We start from the raw sequence: 18,679 nt of genomic DNA, 5'->3' as shown, positions 1-18,679 counted from the left end.
AACATTCTCCCATTCTTCTTCTACATTTTCTACTTTATCTTTTTTACTCGGACCTCTTGCGATGTCCTCCTCAAATACTTCTTTACCTCCGCTTCCTCAAGCTTCTCTAAATTCCACCGATTTATCTGATACCTTTTCTTCAGGTTTTTAAATCCCAATTTACATTTCATTATGCCTAAATTACGGTCGCTATCAATTTCTGCTCCAGAGTAAGTTTTGCAGTCGACTAGTCGGTTTCTAAATCTTAATTATAATCATATCAAATATTAAAGCTATAAAAAAGAAGTTAAGAAATCGACTAGTGTTTTTTTGGAGGAATTTTATGGCTGTGTCCAACACAAGGGTGTTTAAACTAAAACTTTTATCTTGATCTGTTTTAATTTAATTAAAATGAAAAATATATAATATTTGATACAAGTATATTATTACTTTTTTAATGCGATGTTACTAAATTTATCTGTATTAGTAGCGTCAACCACTCCACTATATCGATAACTTCTGTACCCATATAAACAGGATGTGAAGGCCGATTAAATAAATAAATGGCTTTTACATTTTTTAAATTCACGAAACGATATTATAGTATCTTATTCAGAACAGATGGATAATTTTAATTACCCTTTTATTTTACAGTGCAGTTACTGAAAACATCCTCTGCTAACATCTACTGAATTACAATAAATGCTTCATACAATTAACGTTGAAAACTCGCTCGCTTAAATTTCATATAAAAATGAAGTTTGTTTTAGAATCGCAAGATTTGGTTAAGCAGGATTCTAATCTGTACATTTCATACCGACAGGTACCGTTCATATAAATAATCACTTGCGTAAAACGATGTGATTCTTTGCTCTGTAAACTGTAAATCCTGAATGGAATTAAGAAACCGATTATAGGTGTAATATTTTTACAGACGCTACACCTTTTTTAAAAGAAGAAGTAATTGTAAATTACTACATTTGTTATGAACGATCTAGCCTGAAAACCGTTAACACGTTGCGGTAGATTTTAGAGCGAGGTTGGACTGTATGTTCATATGTGTTGAATGAAGATAACGCCTTGTTGCTTGTTGAATAACGGTTTAATGAATTGTCGTCTTGACAGTTAATGAAATGAATCGTAACATAACGTATAACTTGACACTAAACATAAAGAATTAAATAAAACATTAAAGCTAACGTTCATCCGAACAAAGAACGGAGCCCATCCGGACTAAGAGTACGAAGCGAACCCCTCGGATAAGATTTGAGCGCCGAATGAATAAGTCGTTACCTAATAACGACCACTCCCTGCGGCATTATGACGTAAAGAAGGCGTGGTCAGATCGTCTGACCAAGCTTGCCGTGGAGACTCTAGCCCTCGCTAGGTAGAGGCACGCGACGGCAAAGTGGAACGTAACATTCGAATAAATAATTTTCAGTCGCCGTTTCCTTTATTAAATAACTTTATTATATCATTTATATTATCCACGGTGTGATAGAAACTAATTTAGCGCAGAATAATTTTTTCACGTAGATTAATAATTTTACTTAATTTATTCAAACAGGCTGATTCTCGCTTACAAAAAGTATATATTCTAATTTTATTCACGATTTCACATGAAAAACTCAGTGCGGAAAATGTCAAATTTCTGGGGTTTGAACCGACAACATTCTGATAAACAGAAAAGACACTATCCCTTCATCGATGCGATCACAATGATAGGGATTAATTGAAAAACGGTTGTTAAAAACTAAACGATCTAGTGTTTTAATACCAAAAAAAAATATAATAAATGAAGTATTTAAAATTATAAAAAAAGCCGATTCCTAACACTAAAAATAATTATACGCATGAAAATACAGCCAGCAATATTAATGAAAATAACATCATGGTTATTGATATAACCAGCTAAGTGATATATGGATGCTGTGATAATAGATATTAAACAATAATTGTACATTTTTAATAAGACTTACTTAACGTCTTAATTTAAAGTCTTAATTTAAAAGTAAGTGCTCCGGAACCTCCGATACATTCAGACATGCTGTTCGTCTGCGAGGTGTGAGGCGGGATCTGGTTCCCAGATCCGGACAAGTATCCAGTACGCGATCATGCGGTAGTGGGGTGGTGAGCTGTGTGCGGTATATAAGACCGCACTTCTCGACCGTCGACCAGTCTGTTGTATGAATTTCCCCGGTCACAATTACCTCGGCCCTGGCAACCCAATCGATAACGGGCCCCCGGTGGACATCGATGATCAGATCGCGCTTGAACACGACCGTAGATACGAATCGGCCACAGAACATCATCATATACGTGCAGCTGATAGATCTGCGATCGGGGATTTTGCTGGCGATTTCGCTAGGACTGGGAATTGGCACAGCCTTGTGGCAATTAAGACTACTACTACTACTACTAATTAAGACTTATTTAAGATTAGAAATATTAAGACTTACAATAGAGTTTTCATTCTATCAGAAAAAATTACATTTTACCTAAGGTGTATTAGAAACATATTTATAAGTTAGTGTGTTAAAAAAAAATGTTTCCAAGTAAATAAAGTCTGGTAAAGTAAACTTATTACTTCGACTTTACGAGGTTTCATGCCTGTAGATTTTATAATTTTAATTTTTTTTTTTTGTCTTCCTATATTATAATTTTTGTTGAATATTCTAAATAAAACTACCGCTTATAACAAAAGAAGGCGATAAAATAATATCAAAAGAAGGTTAAACTTATTCTAAAAATTTAATCCTACAAAAAATTATTTAAATATTCGACTGGTTTTACTAATTGTTTTATCCGAGTTAATAGTAAATTAGTCTTTCGGTACATTAATTTCCCAGATTTTGAAAGTTAAAAAGCAATGTCGGTAAAACGTTAATGTCCATGCTCGGATACACGGTCCTCAAAAATGTCCACGTATGAATATCAATATCTTAACATAAACATACACACACGTACATGTAAACATCAACACGCATATATATATATCAAATATCAAAAATAGCTTACATGTTCTGCAAGGGGAGTATTCAGTGAATTTAGAAAAATCCTTGTCGGAGACAAAACATGTACCTACAGGACCAGGTTCCTTATCGTCATGACTAGATTTATTTTGGTATCGAGGAGCACATGCCTGTAACACAATACCGACAAAAATATTAAAAATTATCTCTGTACTATGTTTAAAATTATATACTTGAAGATGAAGATAAGAAAAAAGTATTTTAGCTTCATGTAATACGAAATATGAAATACGCAAATAATTTATTTTTCCAAATAACGATAAACTGAATCTTTAAATTATATTTTACGATGTTGTTTACGAATGATATTTATAAGAAAAGGTAAACGTCTTAATTTGATTCCTGATTAATCGAATTTAAATCTAAATTCATTTATGTAATCGTACCAAATTGTTTTTTCATTCAACCTTAAGAGCAGGTTATACGTTCAGCATTTGTTATTAATAATGTTATTATTATTATTATTAACATGTTATTGAACATGTTATTAATAATGAATACGGCATGCGTTTTCTAAATGATATCTTGAAACGCATAGAAACGACTAAAAGACATTATTTCTTAACAGTTGTTCTAATTTTGAGCACAAATAAGTTATCATCCGATTGAAATATAGGAAGGAATTAAACATTATAATAAAATGTAGCTATAAATATGATGGTTATACAGTAGAAATTACAAGCTAAATAATGCAAGTTAATTAACAATCGATTAATAAAACAAATAATAAATGTGTGTATACATAACTTTATTAAATAAATGCTCATCTTATCTGCTACATTAAACGGATGGATGGATAAATGAAAAGGTTTTTTTTTTTGTCTTCAGTCATTTGACTGGTTTGATGCAGCTCTCCAAGATTCCCTATCTAGTGCTAGTCGTTTCATTTCAGTATATCCTCTACATCCTACATTCCTAACAATTTGTTTTACATATTCCAAACGTGGCCTGCCTACACAATTTTTTCCTTCTACCTGTCCTTCCAATATTAAAGCGACTGTTCCAGGATGCCTTAGTATGTGGCCTATAATCTGTCTCTTCTTTTAACTATATTTTTCCAAACGCTTCTTTCTTCATCTATTTGCCGCAATACCTCTTCATTTGTCACTTTATCCACCCGTCTGATTTTTAACATTCTCCTATAGCACCGCATTTCAAAAGCTTCTAATATTTTCTTCTCAGATACTCCGATCGTCCAAGTTTCACTTCCATATAAAGCGACACTCCAAACATACACTTTCAAAAATCTTTTCCTGACATTTAAATTAATTTTTGATGTAAACAAATTATATTTCTTACTGAAGGCTCGTTTAGCTTGTGCTATTCGGCATTTTATAACACTCCTGCTTTATCCATTTTTAGAAATTCTACTTCCCAAATAACAAAATTCTTCTACCTCCGTAATCTGTTTTCTCCTATTTTTACATTCAGCGGTCCATCTTTGTTATTTCTACTACATTTCATTACTTTTGTTTTGTTCTTGTTTATTTTCACGCGATAGTTCTTGCGTAGGACTTCATCTATGCCGTTCATTGTTTGTTCTAAATCCTTTTTACTCTCGGCTAGAATTACTATATCATCAGCAAATCGTAGCATCTTTATCTTTTCACCTTGTACTGTTACTCCGAACCTAAATTGTTCTTTAACATCATTAACCGCTAGTTCCATGTAAAGATTAAAAAGTAACGGAGACAGGGAACACCCTTGTCAGACTCCCTGAAAAGGTAAATTAATTTAATTTTGCTGAGTAATGTATAATTTATTTTATGCTCTGTGGAGTTGTCAAATGTGTCAGTTAGCGGTACATTTAAATGTATTAGTTGTAATGAGTTATCTGTAAACGTTTTTAAACTATACATTGTTTGTTGTCCATTTTGATTACGGTGAATCGACGATTGATTTGTAGAGAAAAATAACAATGCCACCAGAAAATCCAGTGAAGAAGGTATATAAACGACTCTGAAAAGATCATATGGATGTACTACCATCCACGTAAACTTTGAAAATAGTTCATTAATGTTTTTCGCGGTTAAAAAGATTGTTATACTGAGTAACGTAAATGTCAGCATAAATTGTAATACCGATTAACGAGTGGAACAAATAATTAGATATAATAATATTAATAAAACAAGCACGATAAATAAGTTGTGTGAGAGTTGAAAAATATTTAACGGCATTTTTTGAATAGTTACACGTTAACTTCGACATATAAACTTTATGAATTTTAACTTTCTGATATATTTTTTACTTTCTTTGCTTATTTATTTTCTTATTATTTAATTTTTTTACTGCACTTCTTTCTACTTCAGAAGATGATTCTACTTCAATTTTTTTTAGTTTATCGATTTAAAAAAAAAATATTTGTTTCTAAATTATTTAAATTTATATTTTTTAATTTCTAAATTAATCGATAGAAAATTTATCGGGGATAGCTAAAGGTCGGACATTTTTGTGCGTATAAATTACACTTTTGTTAATAGGTTTTAATCTGGAAGCTAGATACTAGCTACTTTTTTCATCTCTTGTATCAAACTCTTATTAAACAACAGAATGTAACTGATACGGTACAGTTACCGATAATTTTATGATTTTCTACGCGTTAAGCTGTGAAATGATATATCTATTCAAACTTTATTACAATCTCAGTTTGTAACAATATCTTTTTATTTCTTACGCAAAGCTAGATATTATTTCTGCAAGTAATTTATTTTAATCGTTGATGAGTGTTTTCTTTAAGTTTTTTCTTCGATAAAATTTATACGATCAAGTTATTTTACTTTTCTACGCCTGACTTATTGGACTTAAGAGGAAACAGTAACTTCTTTAGAGGTTTATTCTCATTAGCGCTTATCTAAAAATTACTTCCTGAAAAACCACTGATCTTCATTAAGAAGAAAAAATCAAGGAAAAAGGAAAGAGATAGGTAAGGTAAGAAAGGAAAATTTACAGGTAGAAGGACTACTGAAATGCGATAAAAAGTGCTAACCGAAGAAGCGCTTGAAGCCTCCTCCAAAAGAGAGTTTTCTTAAGGGAGGAAGTGCAGGCAAGAGTTTTCCTAATGGAAATTTTCATCTCAGCCGTCTCCAGAATCATGAGCATATGAATTTTCAACTTAACAACTTAACTGTAAACTTTTAGACTTACCGCAACTCTTCCATCTTCACCAGAACTTCTTACTGATGCTCCAAACCACTGGTTCGACTTGATATCCCTTTCATATTCAGTACCATTTTTTAGACGATATATGTTGTTCCCTAAAATTATGAATTGTTTTTTTAAAAACTAGCTTAGAATATTTTGCATTATATCTTTAAATTTTACTCTGTAGCACTCGCTAACAAAATATTGGCACAAATATAAAAAACAATCACGGAATGAAATCGGCAAAGCGTTTTACAGAAATTGTTTCATTACATTTAAATACGCAGATTGTATTCGGTAAAACAACTTTTAATAATTATACCGGTCGACATAAAATTTGGAACTGAAAATGAAGTAGTATTCTATATAGTATTTTATACGCTGAATCTGAATACGTATTCCGAAACAACCCATCATGAATCTTAAGTTACAACCCCTTAAATTTATTTGTTCCATCGTTCGTGGAACAAACTATACAAATAAGTTAGTAGATTTGTATTTTGCTTATTCGCATCTGATTTATATGGTGATTCATGCTGCAGACCTATATTTGATACTTAACAGTCGAACGATGTCATTTCACGTCAAGCCAGGCACGAATAGACATCTCAGCGAGTCAAGTAATGAGTAATTCGTGATGAAATTTTCTTCGGTATGATTTCAGCAATCGGTATGATTTTCTGTGTTATTTAATCGCGGTAGCGGTTTTATCATTAATATTATAAAGATTGTTTCATAATCAATGCCGTAAATTTAGCGATAGACTTTTATGACAGAACAACTTTGGAATTTTTTTATTGAACGTCAAGATTTGTTAAGGTTTGTGTGTGTGTCCGCGCGCGAGTTATTTTTACAGCGCATTCAGTGCAACGAGTTACTATACACCTATATAAACACGATTCAGTTGAGAGATTTTATTTCATACACTGAAAGTAATGTTTTCTGTACAGGTTGGTAATCCTGCATCATGTGCCGCTCGATTTCGCAAGCCAGTTATGCCGGTGACCTACCTTGAGACGAGAGCGCGGGTCTGGTTCTTAATTGTTACCAAATTTAGTTTTTTGTTTTGTTTCGGACCGCAACCGCTTTATATATTTCTTAACTTCGGAATGAGTTATACAATATTCTAATTCGAGTTCTGATCGATGAATTTGCAGTCCCTTAACTTTTACTCGCAAAATTACAATAATAATAATAATATATTATTATTATACAATTCAGATTATTTAATATATAATTCGGACGGTGTTCGGATAAAGAAAGAGCCGATCGGTTTTTCGAGAATCGTTCGAAAAACGTCCGAAAAAACAATTTTTTAATCCGAAATCACGACTTGTAAATTTCTTTTTTAATTCACCGTTAGCAATAAGCTAATTAGAGTCGCGGTAACGATCGAAGGTCTTTTGTCATGTCCGTTCATTCTACGGCTACGAAACGTTTTATACTATTCACGTAGATTTCTTTCGCTGATCACGAAACACCTTATACAACGACCCGTCACGTAATAATTTAGCCTGTATTTTTAGAGTCGAATAAAGAATCCCCGTCATTAATTCACAAGTAACCGACCGTAGACCGTTATAACCTGCAGAAATCGATAAATCGCAACAATGAAGTTAAGAAAGCGTATCGAGAGGAGGGCTTCTGAAATCGAAATTACTGAGCCTTAATCACTTTCAGAACAGTCTCCTCCTATGATCTTGTACAAAGCGAGTATTATAAAAAATCGTTTTTGCAGTGTGCTCAGAATAATTGCAGATTTTTACAATTGTTTATTTGAAATTAATCAGTCGATTTAAGACCTTTAATTGTTACGTTATTTTTTTTTTATAAAATAAATTTTTCATTATACGTCGTGCAAGAATAATGGAATAATCTTCAAAATTCACCAATCTAGCGGCTATTCGTTACAGCTTTATCGAAACAGCGGCACTGGCCGTACACCCGTTTTTTGCAAATGGAAATGAACTGAACTTTTAAGCTACATCCATTAAGTTTCTATGCCCTTTCTAGGCGAGGTAAACATTTCCTAATCGCAAATCGATATTCAGTTCGGATTGAATTCGACTGTGACCGGTACGTACTAACGGTTATGCGATGTTATGCCTTTACACTGTAAACGGTTTTGTTAAATGTTTTCAGTACTTTTGAAATATAGACCGGAAATCCAAAACGACTTTTTCCGATTCGCTTTTAGAAGACTGCTTAAATGGAATTTTTGAAAAACGTTTTCATCGTTAGCATCGGTGGAAAATTTTTATTTTCTATTCGACGCGGGAAGATACGTCTATTTTATTTCATAGTGTTTCTGATTCCGCTTATTCTTCCGTATTTTATTCCGTCATGTGTTGCGCGTCAGTTCTTTCGGTCGAGTTTAGGAAGCTTCCGAATTAATAACGATAATTTTTTGTCGCTAGCAAAACCGATTTGTTCGATGAAATCAAAAAATTATTTACGAATCGATTAAAGATTATTCAAACCGCAAATGATAAATTAAAATTAGGGTATAGTTAGACGAATAGATAATATTTATTCGGCCGGCTAATAAAATAACTTTTCGATTTCAATAAGTCACTCCAGATTTCTGCACGTTGTTAAAATCCCGTTCCGGTAGGACGTTTACAAATCAAACGGTCTAGTATGCGGTAGCAGTCAATAAGTCATTCTTTAGGGCCGCTAAAAAATTATTTTTAACATAAATTATTATTTTCTAACGTCGATAGTATTTTTAAAAAAAATATAATTACGTTTCGGAATTGCAATATCCCTACTATAGCGAATCGTACGATTACGGCAACCGTTTTGTCTCCAGATATTTCTTTTTATATACAAATTTTCAACACTCGTAAATTAAAAGAGCGGTAAAGTTTAATATTTCTAGTTCTTAATACGTATCCCACCGAGCTCATCTAGCGGTTAACTCGTCATCTTAAATCGGCTGATTTCCAAGTCGACAGTTCTAAGGTTCAAATCCTAGTAAAGGCAGTTACTATTATACGGATTTGATCACCAGATCGTGGATACCGGTGTTCTTTGGCGGTCGGGTTTTAATTAACCGCACATCTCAGGAACGGTCGATCTGAGACTGTGCAAGAGTACACTTCATTTACGTTCATACGTATCATCCTCATTCATCCTCTGAAGTATTACCTTACGGTTGTACCGGAGGCTAAACAGAAAGAAAGAAATTTCTTAAATATATGCCTCTTAAATGGGCATGACAATTTATATTTCTTACGACTCTCAAATACCGTTTCTGTTCGTTTCAAACATCGGCACTCCAGGGATAAGGTGCAGCTACGATGGAGTTTATGAAGAGCAAAAGCGAAAGACGTCTTTCTCTGTTACATAATCGTCATTTTTATCGGTTATCTACCGCGGTTTAAACGAACTGAAAAATTTCTTACAGTCGACTTTGTTGCCGACATGGAAAGTACTTGAATTTAGAACTCCCTGGACCAGATCCTAATAAATCTCATGAACGAAAAGACAGTAGAAAACTACTGTCCAAATCGTTGCCGCGGAACTAGAATGTAAACCTAATTTTGTTTCCGTAAATTTCACGTATGTTACTCGTTAATTTACACAACGTACGCATTTCCTGTTTGGCTCGTCGTGATATTCTTTAATCTTAGAATTTGTCCAAGCGAGTGCTTTAACCGTTCTGGTCTTTCGTTCGACTTCACAAATCGATTTTAAGTCTTTAAACAGACTTGACAGATCGTACTCTGCCTCTGGAGAACTAAAGACGAAGCCTGCAAGTATCCTTCGCTTAGTTTTAGACGTTAAACTATTCACCTGCATCTCTATTTGAACTCGAGCGCTTCTTTTTTCTTATTTACACGGATTTCAAAGTCGATAACAAACGAGTAGTTAACTTAGAGATTACATAATTATCACTCGGTCTTCTCGGACGTAAACAAATCTTTTACAAGTATTTTTAATAGAAGAGAAATTTTTATTCAGAACGGATCACAAAATGTACGAAAACTACGAAATTCACCTTAAACTTCAGAACGTCACCTTCTAAGTATAAAATGGATGTATTATCGGCAATGAATTTCACGTTTGTGTTATAACAAATTTAGAAGATATATGAAGATAAAGGGGAGGCAATTTTAGCCCTGTTTAACGATATTCTTGGATCTTTACAATTCCTAAACCGAATAAATATCATTCCAGATACTAAGTGAATAATTTTAGCGTTTCATGTGGATCGAAGCGCTACACGCAGTTTTAAAAACTTGGTCGCATCTCTTTTCAGCCCTTTAGGAGGCGAATGCGAAAATCCATCTACCTGAGGATAACTTGCTGTTCGAGAGGAAAATCCAAGCAAAATTTCAGCTCTTCCTAACTACTTCGTATATATATATATATATATATATATATATATATATATATATATATATATATATATATTACGGCCCTATTATTATTATTACGGCCCTATATATATATATATATATAGGACCGTAATAATCAACGAGTAGAATTAATCATCTTAAGTAGAGTAAATCGAATACAAAATGAAGCGAATAAGCAGACGTAGTGTGTGCTTCGGTTATCGGAACTTACCTGTATTATCAAAGACAATTTCAGTACAACGGCCGCTCCGTTTTATGTCGCATCTGTACACCGCACCTCCTTCGATGACCCCCGGTTGTGAAGTATTCGCTTTGGGTGCGCCGACTAGTACCCTGAAAACAATACATAATTCTCATACGTAAGGTAAATTTATTTTTTATCTATCGTACTTATTCAATACGTGCATACGCATTTTTTACGAATAAACGGTCAGAACATAGTTTTCAAGTTTAACCGTTTAAATGAAACACCTGATTCTTAAAAAAAGTAAACTTTTTATAGTATTATAACCGTACCTATAAAAAGGCTTCCGTTTTCATTACGCTTCTACTCTGTTCTATAAACATAGTATATACCTGAAATTTCTATGAAATTTAAAAAAGTATTTTTCGAAATAAGAGGATGTTGAAACCTTGGCGTTTGAAAAACCCCGAATCAAACATTTTGGCCGTTTGCTATATTTTCCCTTTATAGTTATTCTGTAGCGGCAGCGATAGAACTATAACAGGAAAAGTAAAACGAATTAATTTTAACAATTTCGGATAGATTATAAAAGAAAAGAAATAAAAATGTATCTTGTAATTTTTTGTCCGATCCTTGCGTAAAGGAAAAAATAAATAAATAAATCGCATAAAAAAATAATTTGATTGAAATTTTGGATCTTTTACGTTGAATTACAACATTTTTTAAACGACGGTAGGATGAACATTAACAACCCGTCGGCAATTAGACCGGGGTCATCGCGCTTTCCGCTATTTAATAACTACGTAAAATAATATTTCTATTAACACAGAATCTTATTTCTTCCTTTATTTTTGTACTTAATCGATGTGTATTTATCGTTAGTTACTTTTACCTTTGCATCGATCAAGATACCGATATACAAATATTAATTTATATATAGTTAATACATAATTTATATATAGTTCATTAATTTAATAATTTTATATGAAATTTACTAATTTATATATAGCTCGTTACACTGTAATCGTAACTGTAAGCCGATTAAAATCCTGGGGAAACATTAATTAGACGATGTTTTCAATATTGTTTTAAAAAAATATCGACCGAAATAATCTTGACAGCAATGCTTTGCAGACGTAGCTTTATCGCTGTGGAAATCGGCGACTGCGCAAACTCAGCCGGTGCAGTCGCTAGAGATCGCAGTTTTAAAAAATTATTATTGTTTCTCGGGAAAGAAACGACATTTTTAATCGAAAGGACAATCTAAGACGCTATATTGCACTTACATTACCGATGGGATCGGAGAAGTCTTGATAGAGATTGTCTCGGCGCGACCGGGATCGAGCGCTGACAAAGGCCCCCAAACAGAAAGGTTTGCGTACGGGAAACACGGAGAAATAAAATTACTGTACTCGTAGAAAATTCCCTTTTTGAAAGTTTTAAAATGCTGTAAAATGAACCGACACGAAGCGTTATATCAGTAGAAAATAGAAAATTTAATATTTATCGTCGATTTAGAAAGCCAGACTATCATTTTACGTTATTAATGTCGCTATTCTCTAAAGATATTTTTTATATAATTAAAACAGTTTTCCTTACCGTACTGCGAAATTGGAACGGGGTTAACGCTGACTTTAGAGGGAAAAAAATCAAAATCACATTATCTACAAAAAATCTAAAAACGATGAAATTTGAACGATAAAAATCGGTCTAGCCTTTATTGAGATATTTGGGTTTGAATGTTTAGAATTAAATCTTAATCTTGTAGTTACGAGTAATAATAGTATTTTTGTAGCGACAAGACTTAACATCTACGTACAAATTGATAATCCAAAAATTGAAAATCCAAAATGATAAATTTGAAAATTACAGCGCATAACAGGCGAGTACATAACCTTAGAAAAAAAAGCAAACGTGAAATTATGAAAATCGGTTCAAGGATTCAAGAGTTCCAAGCGTTTAATAGAAATAGCATATTATTTGAGCTTTTTTTTTACCGAAGAAAATATATCGATCTTTATATTTTTTCCGAAGGTTAAAGTATTATTTTATTTTTATAACGTCAAAATAAATAAATACATTTTTAATTTGGTACGGCACATAAAGATACATTATATATATCGCGTCGATATAAAATAAATTATAAATATAAAAAAAACTTATAAAATAAAAAATACATGTGTTTAAAGGCCGTATTAATTACGTAAAATCAAATACGTGAAATAATTTTAAAGTAAATGCGATAAATATAAAAAATATACTACAATGTAATTCACAACTGAAACGCCGATATTGAAAATTATTTTGGGCGCATATTTATGTACACGATGAATGGAATGCGGATGAATTGTTTTTTGGGTTTTTTTTTTTTAGTTCATCGGTAAAATAATATTTTCTCCCTATAATAAAATCGTATTTAAATAAAGCGATGAGAAGATTTTTCTAACGGTTCGGCAATTTATTAAATAGGTAACGGTAGCTTAACAAGGCCTTTCTCGAAGTATTATGTTGAATTATACAAAAACATTTCTGTTGTCTGGTTCGGTAAAGATCGATGTTATCTTTTAACAATAAGCGAACGTTCTTTTTAGTAAAGATTGCGCGTTCGAAAACGTAAGTTAAATTTAATTTTCTAAATATTTGTCTACACGATTCACACTTACGAACGCCAGATGATGATCTCACAGCCCTTTTTTTTCCTAAAAATGCGTTCTGACTTTTTGAAGGAGACCAAGAGATGACATACTTAATACGAGAACATACACAGGCGTGAAAGTTATTTAATAATAACGAAAAGCTTAGCGTTATTATTTTATTAAGGCGCTTTAGAGCTTCATTTCGTTACAAATGAAATCGATTTCATCATCCCGTAGAACTTGTCATTTAATAAAACACCCAGAAATTTCGCTTCGTGGGGATTAAAAATACTATCGTTATCATTAAGGGGAATTCTATCCGAGCTATCAGGAATTTTACTTTACCTAAGAGGCACAATACAACGGTTTTATCCGGGTTTACAGGGCGACTTCCTATAAAATTTGGTGATAGGCGATAATGAATTTTTGTAGCGAATTAAAAAAGACCTTGCCTCAGAGCGACTAAAACCACCAAGAACTTTTGAACGAAAGACAAGTCGTTATCGCTTCGCCGTTTAAACGGCATATTACTGAAATAAAAAAATTATTTTAAGAGGATAAAATCGGCCAAAATGAGACGCAAATTAGAATCTGTTATTTTATAATTTCACGATCGAAATACTCGCGCTTCGTTACGGTACGTTGATACTTTAGATTTAAATCGTTTATTATCTTTACGATTTTAATAAGTTATGAAAATGTTTACAGCATTATAACAAATTTTAGCCATTTTTGTTTTTTTATAAACATGAAATACTCAGAGCCATATCATCCGGTGAACAGTTAAAAATTGCGAATTATGATCACTGTCATTGTAAAACTGTGTGGATTAATTGTTAGGTTAATACAACACACTGTTTTCTATGAATTCTTTTGTTAAAAAACCTTATTTAAAAACTGCTACTGCACGGTTTTATTCTCTGTTTGATATCGGCAGATTAAAAATTTCCGAGTAGTGTATTGTTCGCTTACATCCATCATTCCTCTTGTAAAAAAAATATTCTAACAATTCAACCCGCTTGTGACTCGGTATATTTTAAAAAGAGTTCCTATTATATGTTGTGGGTGTTTAATAACGTTTTTCAGAACTTAAATTCTACAAACAAAATTAAAGAATTCCTGTATAGGATTTGTTAAGGTATCGCACTCCCTCTATGAATCATGAGACCTTGCCGTCGGTGAGGGGACTTGAGGGCTCAGTGATACAGAGTAGCTGGACCGAAGATGCTACCGTATCGGAGAGGTATCTGTCAACAGCCAGACTAAGGAATGATTCCTGAAAGAGGCCAGCAGCTCTTTCAGTAGTTGTTAAGGGTGTAAGTCAGGATGGCTGAAACGGCCATATCGACATCACTCAGTCCTCTGAGTACTGCGCAGCTGAAAGGGTTGGAAACTACAGCTGCTTTTTTTCCAAGAAAATGTAGCTCTCTACATTTTCATATAGCAATGATGGAGGCGCCTTTCTTGGTAAAATATTCCGGAGGTAAACTAGTCCCCCGTTCGGATCTCCGGATGGAGGCTACTAAGGAAGGGGTCACCAGAAAATTAAAAAATAACATTCTACGAGTCGGAGCGTGGAATTTTACAAGTTTAAAAAAGGTCGGTAGGTTAGAAAATTTAAAGAGAGAAATGGATAGGATAAATGTAGATGTAGTAGGAATTAGCGAGGTTCGGTGGAAAGAGGAAACGACTTTTGATCACGTGATTTTAGAATAATTAACTCAGTTTCAAATAATGGGCAGGCAGGAGTAGGTTTCGTAATGAACAAGAAGATAGGGAAGATAGTAGAGTACTTCAAAATGCACAGCGAATCATAGAATCATTGTAATAACGATAAAATCAAAACCTTAACCGACAACGATTATTAATTTCTATATGCCTACAAGCGCCTGTGATGATGAGTGTGTATACGAAGAAATTGACTAAGCAATTAAACACATAAAAGGAGAGGAAAATTTAATAATAGTTGGAGATTGGAATGCAAGCATTGGAAAAGGCAAGGAAGGAAATATAGCGGGTGAATACGGGCTGGGCAAAAGGAATGAAAGAGGGGACCGACTTATAGAGTTTTGCACGAAGTATAATTTAGTAATTGCCAACACCCAGTTAAAAATCATAACAGAAGAATATACACTTGCAAAAAGCCAGGCGATACTGCAAGGTATCAAATAGATTATATCATGGTTAAGCAAAGATTTAGAAATCAACTCGTTGACTGCAAAACTTGCACTGGAGCAGACACTGATAGTGACCATAATTTAGTGATATTGAAATGTAGGTTGGGGCTTCAAAGTCTGAAGAAAAGGTGTCACAGACGAATCGGCGGAATTTAGAGAAGCTTGAGGAAGAGGAGGTAAAGAAGATTATTGAGGAGGACATCGCAAGAGGTCTGAGTAAAAAAGAAAAGGTAGAAGAATAACGGGAGAATGTTAAAAAGGAAATTCATAAATCAGCAGAAGCAAACTTACGCGGAACAAAGAGAACCGGTAGAAAACCTTGGGTTTCAGACGATTTATTGCAGCTGACGGATGAACGTAGAAAATATAAGAATGCTAGTGATAAAGAAAGGAAAAGGAACTATCGACAATTAAGAAATACTATAAACAGGAAGTGCAAACTAGCGAAAGAAGAGTGGATTAAAGAAAAGTGTTCAGAAGTGGAAAGAGAAAGGAACATTGGTAAAATAGACAGAGCTTACAGGAAAAAAACCCAGCTTGATATTAATAAATTTTATTGATTTTTTATTTTAAATTCAATTATATTACATAGCTTTAAGAGAAAAATATTGAGTTTGACGAAGATTTAAAAAAAAACTACCTTCTTGTCCGCATAATTGACGTAGTAAGAATATGTCGTGTTTTGAAAATATAAATGCGGTTTAAAAAACGCAGCTTGCTATTAATCTATTTTTTTATTTATTTTTTTATTCAATTATATTACACAGCTTTAAAAGAAAAATATTTAGTTTGACGAAGATTTAAAAAAAAAATACCTTCTTGTCCGAATAAATGTCGTAGTAAGAATATGTCGTGTTTTGAAAATATAAATTCGGTTTAAAAAACCCAGCTTGATATTAATCAATTTTATTGATTTTTTATTTTAAATTAAATTATTTTACACAGCTTTAAGAGAAAAATATTTGGTTTGACGAAGATTTAAAAAAACTACCTTCTTGTCCGCATAATTTACGTAGTAAGAATATGTCGTGTTTTGAAAATATAAATGCGGTAAAAAAACACAGCTTGATATTAATCAATTTTATTGACTTTTTATTTTAAATTTAACTATATTACACAGCTTTAAGAGAAAAATATTTAGTTTGACGAAGATTTAAAAAAAAACTCGTTTCTTTTCCGCATAATTGACGTAGTTAGAATATGTCGAGTTTTGAAAATATAAATGCGGTTTAAAAAAACCCAGCTTGATATTAATAAATTTTATTGATTTTTTATTTTAAATTCAATTTTATTACACAGCTTACAACGAAAATTTTGGGGTACATAAATTAAAATCTAATAATGTGTTAAGCAAAGATGGTACACCGATTTATAGTATGAAAGGCAAAGTCGATAGTTGAAGAGTTACACGGAGGAAATGAAATAGAAAACGGTGCCATACAGGAACAAGAGGAAGTCGAAGAGGATGAAATGGGAGAAACAATACTGAGATCTGAACTTAAGAGAGCATTAAAAGATTTAAATGGCAGAAAGGCTCCTGGAATAGACGGAATACCTGTAGAATTACTGCGCAGTGCAGGTGAGGAAGCGATTGATAGAGTATACAAACCGGTGTGTAATATTTATAAAAAAGGGAAAGTTCCGTCCGGATTCAAAAAAAGTGTTATAGTCATGATACCAAAGAAAGCACGAGCAGATAAATGTGAAGAATACAGAACAATTAGCTTAACTAGTCACGCATCAAAAATCTTAACTAGAATTCCATACAGAAGAATTGAGAGGAAAGTGGAAGAAGTGTTAGGAGAAGACCAATTTGGTTTCAGGAAAAGTATAGGAGGACAAGGGAAGAAATTTTAGCGCTCAGATTAATAGTGGAAGGAAGATTAAAGAAAAACAAACCGACATACCTGACATTTATAGACCTAGAAAAGGCATTCGAAAACGTAGACTGGAATAAAATGTTCAGCATTTTAAAAAAATTAGGGTTCAAATACAGAGACAGAAAAACAATTGCTAACGTTTACAGGAATCAAACAGCAACAGTAATAATTGAAGAACATAAGAAAGAAGCCGTAATAAGAAAAGAGAGTCCGACAAGGACTCTTTTTTAATCTTACTTTTTAACTTACTTACTTTTTAATCTTTACATTGAACTAGCAGTTAATGATGTTAAAAAACAATTTATATTCAGAGTAACAGTTCAAGGTGAAAAGATAAAGATGCTACGATTTCCTGATGATATAGTAATTCTAGCCGAGAGTAAAAAGGATATAGAAGAAACAATGAACGGCATGGATGAAGTCTTACGCAAGAAATACCGCATGAAAATAAACAGGAACAAAACAAAAGTAATGAAATGCAGCAGAAATAACGAAGATGAACCACTGAATGTGAAAATAGGAGGGCAAAAGATTATGAAGGTAGAAGAAATTTGTTATTTGGGAAGTAGAATTACTAAAGATGGACGAAGCAGGAGCGACATAAAATGGTGAATAGCGCAGGCGAAACGAGCCTTCAGTCAGAAATATAATTTGTTTACATCAAAAATTGTTAAAACAATAAAACAAATTGTTAGGGATGTAGGATGTAGGGGGTATACCGAAATGAAACGACTTGGAGAGCTGCATCAAACCAGTCAATGGACTGAAGACAAAAAAAAGGTATCGCAGGATTATAACTTAATTTATACTGATATTACATTTTTTCTATAACCTTTATCATTAGGATTTTTGTTTGTGTTGTTCACATCGTCTTTTTAAATTATCACTTCTGTTTTCTATTTAAGATTCTTTTTATTTTATATATATTTGGAATCTGTAATCTACACTTCTTTATTAAGTTTTGAGCAGAAGAAAATCTTGAACGCTGGCAGCAAATCAGAGACTGAAACGGTTTTATAATCAAAGTAATCAAGTTGCACTATTATTTCGACAAAACGCGAAGAGTTCGATAAAAGTACATCGGTTTCTATAAGTTGTTACTCAAAAAATATGTTTGTTCTGCTTTAATTGTCCATTTTCTATATTTTACTTTCATTAATCTCACCGAATAATTTTTTCCGAAGGACATCGATTCATTTTGAACTTAAATAGTTCAACTGCGGTAAGTTTACAATAGTTAGCCTCGTATCTAAATCTAGCGAGTTTATAAACCTGATTTATCTCGG

The 18,679-nt window shown here is 32.8% G+C and overlaps 1 protein-coding gene across 3 annotated transcripts in view; it reads right to left on the bottom strand.

Moving 5' to 3' along the window:
• LOC142327592 (integrin alpha-PS2-like) overlaps positions 1-18,679 on the bottom strand; it is a 134,468-nt gene that overhangs the window by 104,083 nt on the left and 11,706 nt on the right. For 2 of the 3 annotated variants that reach the window (XM_075370770.1, XM_075370768.1), the window contains exons 2-4: positions 10,728-10,849; positions 6,156-6,265; positions 2,998-3,121 (exon numbers count right to left, since the gene is read on the bottom strand). In XM_075370770.1, the coding sequence (XP_075226885.1) occupies positions 2,998-3,121; positions 6,156-6,265; positions 10,728-10,849 (356 nt within the window). The remainder of the gene's footprint in view (positions 1-2,997; positions 3,122-6,155; positions 6,266-10,727; positions 10,850-18,679) is intronic. The other variant, XM_075370771.1, reaches the window with a different exon arrangement.

The sequence above is a fragment of the Lycorma delicatula genome, chromosome 7 (assembly GCF_047948215.1).
Source record: "Lycorma delicatula isolate Av1 chromosome 7, ASM4794821v1, whole genome shotgun sequence".
Lineage (NCBI taxonomy): Eukaryota > Metazoa > Arthropoda > Insecta > Hemiptera > Fulgoridae > Lycorma > Lycorma delicatula.
Note: the sequence above shows the minus strand (reverse complement) of the source record. Positions and strands in the feature narration are given on the sequence as shown.